Genomic DNA, 13,176 nt, shown 5'->3' with positions numbered 1-13,176 from the left:
GGCACCATACGAAGCTCTGTACGGACGAAAGTGTCGATCACCACTGTATTGGAATGAGGTAGGGGAAAAAGCCATTGTTGGACCCGAAATGATCCAAGAATAGTGGATAAAGTTGTTGTGATCAAGGAGAGATTAAAAGCTGCACAAGATTGACAGAAAAGCTGGGCTGACCTTAAAAGAAGACCCGTGGAATTCGAAGTTGGAGAGAAGGCATATGTGAAAGTTTCACCCATGAAGGGTTTTATCCGATTCAATAAGGCTGGGAAACTAAATCCCAGATACGTCGGACCATTTGAAATCCTCGAGAAAGTGGGGACACTTGCTTATAGATTAGCACTTCCACCCGACATGTCAAGAATTCATAATGTATTCCACGTCTCGCAGCTGAGGAGATATATTTCCGATCCAAGTCACATTCTAGAAACTGGACCACTTCTGGTTGAGAGCAATCTAAATGAAGAGCTGAAGTATGAAGAAATTCCGATTCGAATTGTGGATTTCAAAGACCAAATACTAAGACGACGAACTATTCCATGTGTCAAAGTACAATGGTCCAACCATACCGAAAGAGAAACTACTTGGGAGTTGGAAGAAAAGATGCGAGCACAATACCCTTATCTCTTTGAAGATCATGTATAGCCAAGTTTCGAGGACGAAACTTCTCATAAGGAGGGAGGGATGTGAGAACCTGAAATTCCAGCAGTAGCAGCAGACAGCATAATATCAGCAACAAATCATATTTCAGAAGATGACATTTTCCAGCAGACCAAAATCCAGCAGATTAGAATCCAGCAGACAGAATCCAGCAGCAGAAGAGCGAATTCCAGCAGACAGTTACTGATTCAGCTTAGACTTGTAACTGAAGCATTACATGGAATAAAGGCTGTTAATGGCAGATTATGGTCATTGATAGGGAGGCTAACAGTCAGATTTTGGCCTATAAATAACACCCTCAAGTCTCTGAAATGGGTTACACAAGATTTGAGAGTATCACATAAATTTCGAGTTAAGAGATAGTGCCTTTGTCAAGCAGCAAAATCCAGTAGCGAGAGCAACCAGATTTCCAGTAGACTTCAAGCGAAATTCTAGCAAATTACTGTAAGTGGGCTTATGTATAAATATCTTGAAATCCGTTTGATAATTCTGTTTTAAAGTTCAGTCTCTGTATGATTTCTGATATATGATTTTGAAGCATTGAAACTCCCTAGTGAACTAATGGTAGGAATATATATTCTGAACATCTCTGAATTCTGATTCTGATTCTGATTCTGGCCTCACCCCTTAGAGGAGAGAACATATAGGGGACTGATATCAGTTTAGCCATGAAATTCACTAACGTGTTCCGTGCTTACTAATTCTGATTTCTGTTCTGAAACCTGTAAATTCTGAATTCTGATTCCTGCTATGAAATACGAGTTTTCTGTATATTGTTGTATTATTGTTTCTGTATTAAAATGATTTTCGAAAAACTGAGAGTTATTCCCGCCCCTGCTTACTGAGTGACAATCATATCACTCACCCACCAAACCCATCTCAGATAAGAACGAGGAAGAAAAATTAGAAGAAGAGGAGCAGATCCAGTTCTGGGGCTGGTGAAGAAGATTATTATTATCAGTTTATTTTTATGTTAATTCCGCTGTACTTGTTAAGACGCTGTTAGGTCTGGTTTTACATTTCCGCTGTAAAACATCAGTATTCGAGTTGTAACAGACAATTGATTTATTTTGTGTTATGAATAAAAGACTGGTTTTTGAATTCTGTACTCTGAGGCTGGTTGTTTTCGAATGTAAATTTGAGAGCAACGCCGGTGTCAACCAACCCCCGTCCCGGGGCGTGACACTTCCTAACCCTCCAGACATAGCAACACAGGGCCTGTTCCAAGCCCTGGCACGGCCTTCCCTTGGCAGAGTCCATCATGTGCCAAAAACTCCATGGAAGACTCTAGAAAACCCTAGGTTCCTATCACCATAATAATGCACTTTTCCAGCCCACGTTCCTCCGTTAAATGACTCTTTTGACGACCCATAAACATCTCATATTGGCAACGTTTCCTTAGGAATCATAAAGCGTCTCAAACAAGTGTAAAAACTTCACAACTTTGATAAATATATGTCTAAACGTGTATTAATTTGAACTTAAACTTTTTTCATGCTAGAAAACATAAATCATGCATAATATGATTTGAATGGTGCAAAAGAAATACTAGAAACATGCATTTGTGTTTAGAATGCTCGAATATTTGATCGTTGGCGTGGGTTGCGAAGAAGATCGAGCAGACAACGAGAAATATTTGAATTTTGATCTTGCAATTTCAAATTTTAGTTTTTGTGGTGTGTGCAAATTTCGGCTGCTAGGAAACATTAAAACCCTAGGATTGTTTTTTATAATTTTTGAAATTGGTCTTTACAAAGTTAGGGTTTTAGGCTTTAAGTTTATAAATAATTAGGCCCAATAATCTTAGGTAAATTAACCTCATTAAGACCTATGTAATTGTAAAATAAAAGTTCGCAAAAATATGTTTTCAAAAATAATAACTTTCGAGCCTTTAAAAGTCCTTCTTTTGGCTAAAACCGATCTCCTAGATAAATTAGGTCTCGACTCGTAAAACAATTTAGACTCCAACATTTTTAAAAAAACTTAATCCTATTTAATCATATTATCGAGACTTAAAACAATTATTAAAAAATATTAATCTTGGTCGTCCCCGCTCTCCTTTCCCCACCTTATTATCGAATATCCGGTTAAAATCTTTAATTCTCATGAAATCATGCAATTAAACCTTCAATCATATAATATGCATCATTTAAGGATTTAAAATCAATCAAATAAATCAATTAAGCAATTCAATAATTTGCATGTATATGGTTTACGTGGACTGATTTTTGGACGTTACATTCCAGCTCTTTGATGTTTGTTTCAGTCAATAGATGGATCTCTGAATTTACATAGTTTATGCTCATTTCCTACTGATGTAAATCATTTAGGTTGAGACATGTAAATCTATTCCCTAATATTGCCATTAAGGAACGTTGTCTTCACATTCATCAATCATATTTCATAGTCATACCATGCTGTTATGACTAGAAATATCCTAACAGACTTTAACATAGCAACTGGAGAAAATGTTTCCTCATAGTCAATGCATTGTCTTTGAGTTTATCTTTTTGCTAACAATATTTCTTTGAAAGTCATGACTTTTCCATCCGCTCTAAGTTTTCTTTTGTAAATCCATTTTCTTCCTATGAGAACAATTCCCTCTGATAGATCTGCTAAGGATCATACTTGGTTCGAATACATGGTGTCCATCTCGGTTGCATGGCTTCAAGCCATTTAGATGAATCGGCATCATACAATGCTTATTTGAAGTTTCTTGTATCACATTGATGAATGGACTCATCTTGGCCTTCTTCAAGAAGTAGGATCATCCTCTTAGGGCCTCAAGCCTTTTTGGATATCTTAGGAGTTTGTGCTTCTTCAACTGACTATTAGGGTGTGGGTTCTACTATTTTAGTAGTGAATGGTTCCCAAATCTCTTTTAGTTCTATCATTCCGCGTGTGGGTTTTACTATTTTAGTTGTGAATGGTTCCCAAATATCTTTGAGTTCTATCATTCCGCATTTTCTATCCAATATAAACTCATTCTCTAAGAACTGGTAACACATAAACAATATTCAATGAAATTCTTTGGATATTGGATATGCCACAAAGTAGCACAAATTGGCTCTATGTCTAATTTTTCTCACACTGTCTGTTTTACGTAAACAGGACATCCCCATACTTTTAATAAAGAATATTTGGGAAATTTCTCATTCATATCTCATATTGAGTTTAATTCACTTTCTTTGTATGGGCTTGGTTCAACAACATTGCTGCAGTCTCAAGCGCAAATCCCCAAACGGATGGCGGAAATTCAGTGAATCACATCATAGATCGAGCCATGTTTTTCAGTGTTTGATTACGTCGCTCCGACACACCATTAAACTTGGGTATGGCAAGTGGGGTCCACTGTGAGAGAATCACATTCTCTTTAAGATAATCTTTAAATTCAGTACTTCAGAAATTTCCACCTCAATCAAATCGAAGTGTTTTGAAACTCTTTCCTAATAGTTTCTCTAATTCAATTCTGAATTCGTTGAAATTTTCAAAGACTTAAAACTTGTATTTAAATAAACACACATACCTATACATTGAAAATCTATTAGTAAAGGTAATGAAAAAGGATTAGCCATATTTCGTGCTAACATTTAGCTGGTCACACACATCTGTATTATCAAATCAGATAAATCATCTACACGTTCCACTTTCCCTAGGAAATGGGCTTTGGTCATCTTTCTTTTGAGACGGGACTCTCTTGTTTCAAGAGAGTTAATCTCTGACATATCAGCATTCCCTCTCCTACTAGCTTGTACATCCTTCTTTGGAAATATTTGCTAACCTAGCATGACACAAGTGTTTTTGATTTAGACTATCTTGTTTTAGTTTTCTTGTTGATGAAATTGTTTGGATATTCAAATATCATTGCCAAAAAATTTCTGGCCGGGATATTTTCTTATATTTAAATTCTTGCAGTGAAACAATAACTTATCGGGCTTTGTGGGCCCTTCAAGTATCATTTGGAGCTGGTCTCTTATCGGGCTTATTTTTCTTTCAAGGGGCAAAACATTTCTTTCTATAAACTTCAGAGCCATTTTTCATCCCTGATTTAGAAGCGCACTGATGTATGTAATTTTTACATATTTTATTGCATTAGTTTTATGTGAGTTTGCATTGTGTGTGCATACATTTCTTATACATTTTGTTCGTTTTAGAATTAGCATATGCATATTATTGTGTCAAACTTGTACGTGATGAATTTGTAGGCGAAATGGCCGGAAAGATAAAATCGGGAGAGAAATACACAAGCCACGCGAGAAAGAGTGCCCCCCGTAGAAGTAGATTCTTACCGCTAGGGCACTAAGATGGATTTCCGGACAGAAGAGTTGACGCCCGAGTGGTAGAATCTTACCGCTCGGGTTCAAGATGTGCTTTTCGAAGTCTGGATGCAGAATCTTACCGCTCGGGTTCAAGATGTGCCTTTCGAAGACTGGATTACAGAGGACTCGTCTATGAGGCGGTATAATCTTATCGCTTGAGCTCGAGTACCGCACATTTGGAAAAAATTACAGAGGAGTTGGTGCTCAGGCGGTATAATCTTACCGCCCGACGGTACTCGATATGGAAAAAATTTTGATGATGATTTTTTGCCCTCCGCGGGATGTTGCCAAGTGGAAGCTGCACGAAGGAACCCTAGGGGATGAAAATTAATAGACTTTTCATCAGCCACAAAGTAGGGAAGGGAGAAAAGGCTTGGAGTTGAAGATTTCAAGATTTCCGGGCAACGTTCTTTGCGTTTTCGTCACGTCTAGTATTTCTAGTTTAATTCTTCTTGTTTAAATATTATTTTTTTTTAGTTTCATTATTGTTGGGATTTAAGAGGAACCTACCTCGAAAGAGAGTTTATTAAAGTCATCTATAGACTTTTGATTTATTCTTGATTGTGCTGATATTTTCATTGTGTTGTTGAAGCGTAGCTAACTTTAATAAGATTTCATGTTGCGAGTGAGTTCGAGAGAATAGCCCGTGATAGTGACGAGTAGCATAATCCGTCAATTTACAATTTATATAGAAACATGAAGTTGGATACATGTCGATAGTCATAGTCGAGTATGTCGAAAGCTAGGGGATTTCATAGAACAACATGCAATTAATTTTGATTAATAATTTAAGAGATTTAATTACTTCACTACATTGAATTAGTTTAGCATAGCTAGAGAGAGTGTGTTCAATTGGATAGGAAATCCCGTCGAAAGCGTATATTATTGTCAAACAAATTAAGTACATTATCGAGGGGTACGTGAACGTAGATTCTCAAAAAATTCATTTCTCATTGAATCTTTGATAGGATCGGGTAAAGTTGAAAGAGTGTTTAGAGGGGGTTGAATAAACACTAACAATTTTCACAACCTTTTCTCGTTTTGTGAGTAAGTTTAGTGACAAATTGATAGTCGGGAATCTTGTAAGTCGATATCAATCAGTTAACAATAAAAATGTGGAAATAAACTAACTGATAGATAGAATAAAACTGAAATAAGAGGACACAAGATTTTATGGATGTTCGGAGATTTCAAACACTCCTATGCCACCCCTTCTATCACAGAGATATGATATTTACTAAAAGACTTTGATCAATACAAGGAGTTGTACAGACCCACTTCAGTTATGGACTTAACAATGCCAAATTGAAACTCTTAGTTACAAATAAGTTTACAATACTCGACTAGACAGAAATAATTTAGCACAACTGATCTCTTCAGGATCAAGCATTAAAGAAAAAATGTTTGTGCTTGTGAGCTCGAATTATAGCCTTGAATGCTATGAATGTTTTCAATAAGCATGAGCAAAGATTTCAGCAGAGTATAATAATCAGGTTCATTCAAACTTGGAGATATCAGAGAGTTTCTCATCTGCTCTTCTCTGGTATTTATAGGCTTTGCTCCAACGGTAATATTGAATGCAATTTGAAACTTTTTATCTGTTGATTGCCACGTCAACATTCTTCTGACAATCATACACTGCAGTTTTTCTGAAATGCGGCGATCCCACTACTTGTTGTAGTCAGCTTTTGTACAGCTGTCGGTTGAACATCATTTTCCTTAACTGATGACGTGTCCTGCTGAAAGATCAGCTGATAGAATGTAGCTGATAAGCTCACAACTATTTGTAGTAACTGATCAGTTTCAACTGATCATTCAGTTGTCTACGTACTTCAGTTTTCTAGTTCAGTTGCATTTGAAAATATGCATACTAATCTTCAGTTATGGGCAACCGATAGTTTGCGTTTTTTAGAGCAGTTTCTATCAGTCTTCTTGATCAGTTGGTTCAATCTATTAAGCTTTTAGTTTGTCAAACTTCTGAAATTCAGTTTCCAACAATTTCCACCTTTTTTGTGTTTGACAAAACTTTGAAAATATGAACGGATCAACTGAATTCATTGTAGATAAAATAACCTTTTATTGACAACTCTTTCAATGTACAGATTCGTACAAAGAATGAAAGAATAAAAGAATCTTCGAACTGACTAAAATAATCTTCAAAATCTGCCAAATATCTTTAGTTTGTTGTAGATTCTCTCTTTGTCGATTGCTCCTGCTGATCTTTTCCTTCTTCTTCCCCTTTTTTTGTCAAACATATCAACCTTCTTGGATAAGAATCGAACATCCGAGGAGAGGTTTGATACTGCATTCATTAGTATTTCTTGCATCAAATCCATTCTCTTTGAGACAGTATTTTCCATGAAATCAAGGCTTCTTCAGATAAAGGCTCGAGTCTGGAAATGCACTTCAGCTGATGATCTATATTTCCTAAGCTCATCCATTTGGAAGAATAGTGCAGTTACATCCTTTGTTATTTGCTGTAATCTTCCCATGGTGTACTCTTTTGCAGAGTCAAGCTTCATACTATGTAGAAATTGTGTTGACTTGATGGCAGAAATGAAAGTCATTATGCCAAAATGGTTGGTCTGAATCGCTTAAATTTCTTCGAACATGGATTCAGTTTCTATTGATATACCGGAAGACATGGCTCCAGAGGTTTCTGGTTCCTACTCCTTGTTTTCTTGATTTAAGATCACCAAGGCCATGTCAGTTGTTGCAGTTTCAATATTAACCATTTCTGAAACATCGTCTAGTATAGCTTCTTGATGAAGATGTGGAGGAGAAGAAAGATTCGAAACAGAAGTTGAATATGAAGGCTCTGCAGTTGGTTGCTCAGCTGAATCAGTAGTTGGGTCTTCAGTTGGTTTCTCAGCTGAATCAGCACTTGGGTCTTCAGTTGTTTGCTCAGCTGAAACTATGGTTGTTTTTTCAGCTGGCACCTCTTCAGTTATAGAGAGAACTACTTGTTCAGTCATGGAAGATGACTCAACTGGCTCTTTAGTTACTTTGACAAATGCCTGTTCAGTCGTGGCAGTCGACTGAACTGGCTCTTCAGTTGATTGAAAGATAGCCTGTGAGGTTGGTTCTTCAGTTGCTATTTTTCTTCAACTGCTCTGTAGTATACAGCTGAATATCAGCGGCAACTAATTTAATAACTTCGTCGATCTTTGCAAATGATAATTTGCAGTTGGGGATTGAGAATCAGAAGTTGACAGTTGCGCTTCCTTTGAAGAAGAAGCAGTTACTTGTTCTGAAGATTCAGCAACTGGTTCCTGAGATGGCTTTTGCAATTGAACTGATTGTTCAGCTTGCTCGTCTGATGAAAGATTGTGGGAATCTGTTGGAATAGTCAGATCTTGATCCAGTTCCCAATGATTAATCTCCATCTGCAATGCTATTAGATCTGATTCCAACTGATCATGAACTGCTTTGTAATTAAAGGTAGTTGGACTGGTGGGATCATAATTTTGACGTAGCTGAACAATCATTTGTCATAACTTCTTTGCACGAACTTGATGAAAGAAGTACTTCTTCCTCTGCAACGCTTGAACAACTGAAGCTGCTTTGACAAATTTTATGAATATAGTTCTAGGGAAATGAATTTCTTCAAAACTGATTTCTTCTCGAGTTTCCTGACAAACACTTCAATTTTGAACTTACCCATTAATCATGAGTTTTTAGTTTATTCTCAGAAAACTCATTGACCTCTTTCCAGATTAGGTCAATATGAGTTTGAATTGTGTTTGTGAGTCTGGAATCTTCTGTCATCTTAGCCTTGCCCTTTGAGTTAGTCAGAACATGAGGAATACTGTGGGGACCCGATCCTAATCCATCTTCTTAATCATTATTAGGATCATTTAATTAACAGCCAGATAACTCCGGTGAGAAATACATCCCAGCATAAACAATGTAAACATGCAGTCATATAAAAGCATATATAAAAGCATGAAACACATATCCATATCATGTATCAAATCAGAAGACACGTATCGATATAAAGCTGTAATTAAAACTCAGGACTCGTCATCTCAGACTCGACTCATCTCTAATCTAGGGATCCCGGTTCCTGGATATTGGTACGATATACCGAATTTCAGAGGTAGGAATGAATCAACTCCTAAGCAACATCGATATAAACCAGACATCCAGTGTCTTGGCGAATCAACCGAATTATTGGCACATCAGCCAATGACTAGGCACATCAGCCCCTGACTCTACACATGCTCTGCTATAAATCAATATACTAAGCATACTAATCTCAAGAATTGCAAATATCAATGCAGTAATTATTCAGTATGTGATTTTGGGAAACTCAAGTTAAATCTAACTCGAGTTGTGCAATCCCGAATCAACATTGATTTATACTTTTCTTCTTGTCAATCTGACTTTGTCGAAGTTTCTGATTCAATGCCTGTCAATACTCAATCTGGCAATGACAATATCGAGGGTATCGTATCAATATACAGCTCAGATCAATACTGGATATAATTAGAACTGAATCAAAATTCTGTTTCATAGCATAACTGCACAATCTCAATATACCCAGCAATACACATCAACAGATATCAATTCCCTCAACTCATAATCAATAATGATACAAATCTGATATCACATCTCAATCAATTCAACTCAGAAAATCATAACAATTCTATACGGAATTCATTCTTCAATCCGATTTCGATTATACAATGTCTAACATATCAGAAACACCATATATGAATCATATCAGATTCTAGCAGTATCATAATTTCAGATCATATCAAAAAATAAGAAAACTTACGTCCAATTGAAGTTCTCGTTGATAGAAACACAGTACCGCAGTCGGATTGAAAATCTAACGGGCGGATCTTGCGTAACCTTTAAATTCCTAACATAAAAGGCGTAAGGATTTCTGGAGGATTTTCTCGAGCTTCTTTCCATTCTTCTCGTTTCTATTACTGAAGCAAATGAATGATTATACATATATATCTCCACTTGCATGTCAAAGCTACGTGTCTTATTTTCATACTTTTCAGTCGGCGCTCGGGCGCTGATAAACTACTGCTCGGGTGCGGCACTTTCTGTCCAAGCACTTTTCTTATTGCACACTGGCGCTCGGGCGGTCAAAAACTACTGCTAGGGCGCCAAAATCTCTGTCCGATTTCTCATCTTGTTGAACACTGGCGCGCGGGCGGTCATTTTCTACCGCTCGGGCGCCAGACTTTCTGTCCAAAGATTATGCCATTCACATGTTTTGCCAAATCTGGTCTCAGAATGATCCGTCAATAATCATATCAATTCAAAATCAATAATCTCAGATTAACAGAATCAAAATCTCGGGCATTACAAATACTCAGTCCTGATCTAGTTGCATCAATATGTTCTCTAATCACTACCCCTTTGGGTCTGGCAAATGACAAAGAAATTGGGCCAGAAATAGTGATCAGTGGAGCTTTAACTCTAGCAAGTTTCTTCTTATCACCAGATTTGGTCATAGTCTCCTTGCGTTGAACACCAGGATGAGGTAACTGAACTTTAGTTGTAGATACAACTGGTATTGCTCTCAGCAGAGTAGCTTTGATCGACTGTTCAGCTCCAGATTGTATCAGCCTTTCAGTTGGGATGGTGCTGAGAACAATTGCTGGTTTTTTCTTCAGAGTTCTGGGCTTCTTGGCGATTTTGGGAGAGGGAGTCTTTTCAGAATCAGTTTTGTTGACAACCATTTTTCGTTTGATTGTCTTTTTTCTTAATCATCTTTTTGGCTTTCTTAACTGATTTGGGAGCCTTCTGTGTCCCAATTTCCCTTTTCACCTTAATGAACTGTTTAGGAGAGTTGTCCAGCTTGAGCTTCGGCAACTGAACTTTCTTGACATTGAAAATCTTAAATTTTGATGACCTCTCAGAGGAGTCACCCACTGCTTTTCAGCAGATAGCTGAGCGGCACTACAAATCCCTCTGACTGTTTCGACGAATGAAACATGTTTTTCAGAAGGTTGAAGATGATATCTTTCCATTGCAGTCTCTTTCCAGCTATGATAGCAGTCATGACTTGAAATTTTTCCAGTGTAAGAGCAGCAAAAGATCCTGCAGTAACTGGATTTCTGGCTTCAGTTCTTTTTTGGGATTGGAAACTTTGATTTTCCGTCCATCAGCAGATAGGAGAGTCTGCATCTCCTCAACATCAGATTTTTTCACATCAGAGATGTTAGCCATTCCATCAGTAGGCAACTGAAAGATGTTGCTGAAGGAGTCTTCTTTTATTATCAACAACTGATTGTTGATGGTGGTAGTGATGTTGCCGTCAGCAAAGATAAATCCATTGACATAGAGATATTGAATCTCGTTTGGATAAATTTCTTTGGAAGATAATCCAGAAATGTCTTCAGTCCAGCAGCCTCTAGTTGGAGAAACACATTCTTGATATCCTTGTCCTGAACAGACATGACTGAATAAAATCAATTGCCATTTCATTTAGTATGTACGCCGGAACTTGATTTTCCATTGCTGAAGGATTGGTTATCTGCGAGATAGAAAGTTTTGTGTATTGATTTGCTTTGTAGAATGAAATGCGCGTAAAGAAGAACTAAAATGAGGCAAGTTCAAGTACATATGTATGTGACTGTTCAAATTTTTGGACATGTGTCAGTCATAGATGAAATTGTATTTTAGGGTGTGAAAATGTGTGTAGAATTTAAATGGGCTACATGGGGCCAGATTTTAAAACATTGTTCATTTAAAGACATCAATTAAATGAATAATTATCAGTCACATCACTTATTATGGAATATTTATCGATTAATTAGTTAACTTATTGGAGAAGATCAGTCAGGTCAGCAACTGAATGATCAGTTGGAGGCTGAGTTATTCAGTTGAAGACCAACTGACTATTTTCTTCTCAGTTAATTGTTTATGATCGATATTCCTCCTCAATAATGCATATTAATAAAAGAAAGGGTAAGAGAAGCTTAGTCTGAATAAGTCAATGGATGTTCGGTTGACTAGAGTCTCTTCGTCTTCTTCTATTTCTTCAATATCAGTCTATCTATAAATAATAGTAAAGTTATTAGATAGTAACAGTTAAACACTGATGGATAGTTCAAGCAGTTCCAACGTCCCTCTTCCTACATTGAAACCTCATCGTTTGGAGAGTTTAAAGGAAGATATCGAGGAACTCGTCTTTTCAAAGGTCATGTCCACTTGGACCAAGATACACGAGCTCCAGACCATTCAATGTGATGGATTAGTTGCTACTGTTAAACAGAGAGCAACTGCAAGAAAGTATAAAAGGCGTCTTGAATTCAATCATATTTCAGATCTTGCCACTGATGAAGGTCTTATTCAGATGATGCTTATGAAGGAGTGGAATGTGCTGGAAAAGATTTCTTCTTCAGAACGTTTTTACTGTCATCAATTATCTAATTGGTTGTCCCTTTGGCAAGATGCCACTGAAAAGGAACTGAATCGTGTAATCTGGATGTGATTTTATAAATAAAATTGTAGTTGTTTCGATTCATTGTTCTTTCCTTATCTGCATGTGAACTGGTACAAGTTGGCAAACAGTTAACTTACTGATAAAGACTAATTGAATGGTTATTAACTGATAAATGACTAACTGAATAAAAATTAACAACAACTGACATAATGACATTATCTTTGATATAATAAGACAGATCAATTAGACCAAGAATATTGCGAAAATGAGAAAACTTAGTCTCTAGTGACGGTTTGGTGAAGATGTCAGCTGCTTGTTGTTCAGTTGGAATGTATTCTAGCCTTATTGCTTTCTTCAGAGCATGATCTCTGATAAAGTGATGCCTGACATCTATATGCTTGGTCCTAGAGTGAAAAACTGTATTGTATGTAATTGCAGTCGTGCTTATATTATCACAAAATATTGGTGATTTTTTTGCAACGACTCCATAATCTTTCAGTTGTTGCTGAATCTAGATCAGTTGAGCGTAGCAACTTTTAGCAGCAAGATATTCTACTTCAGTTGTGGAAGTTGCTATGGATGTTTGCTTTTGCTGAACCATTAAATCAGTCTGTCTCATAGAAACTGTCATAATCCAATGGTGCTTTTACGATCTATCTTACATCCTGCATAATCTGCATCTGAATATCAAACTAAATTGAAAGAAGAATCCTTAGTATACCATAAGCCTACATTTTGTTTGCCTTTAAGATATTTAAAAATGCGTTTAGCAGCTAAAAAAGTGATTGCTTA

At 36.8% G+C, this 13,176-nt stretch overlaps 1 protein-coding gene across 1 annotated transcript; it reads left to right on the top strand.

Moving 5' to 3' along the window:
* The first annotated feature begins 231 nt into the window (after positions 1-231).
* LOC140806647 (uncharacterized) lies at positions 232-639 on the top strand. The gene has a single exon (XM_073163200.1). The coding sequence runs from the start codon at positions 232-234 to the stop codon at positions 637-639; it is 408 nt and encodes a 135-aa protein (XP_073019301.1).
* Positions 640-13,176: the final 12,537 nt, after the last annotated feature.

The sequence above is a fragment of the Primulina eburnea genome, chromosome 12 (genome assembly GCF_022965805.1).
Source record: "Primulina eburnea isolate SZY01 chromosome 12, ASM2296580v1, whole genome shotgun sequence".
In the NCBI taxonomy this organism is placed as follows: Eukaryota; Viridiplantae; Streptophyta; class Magnoliopsida; order Lamiales; family Gesneriaceae; genus Primulina; species Primulina eburnea.
The sequence above is the reverse complement of the archived record's forward strand: the minus strand, read 5'-3'. Positions and strand labels throughout refer to the sequence as shown.

Coding starts and splice junctions, on each gene's coding strand:
- LOC140806647 (XM_073163200.1), top strand. CDS start 232: ATGAAGGGTTTTATCCGATTCAATAAGGCTGGGAAACTAAATCCCAGA.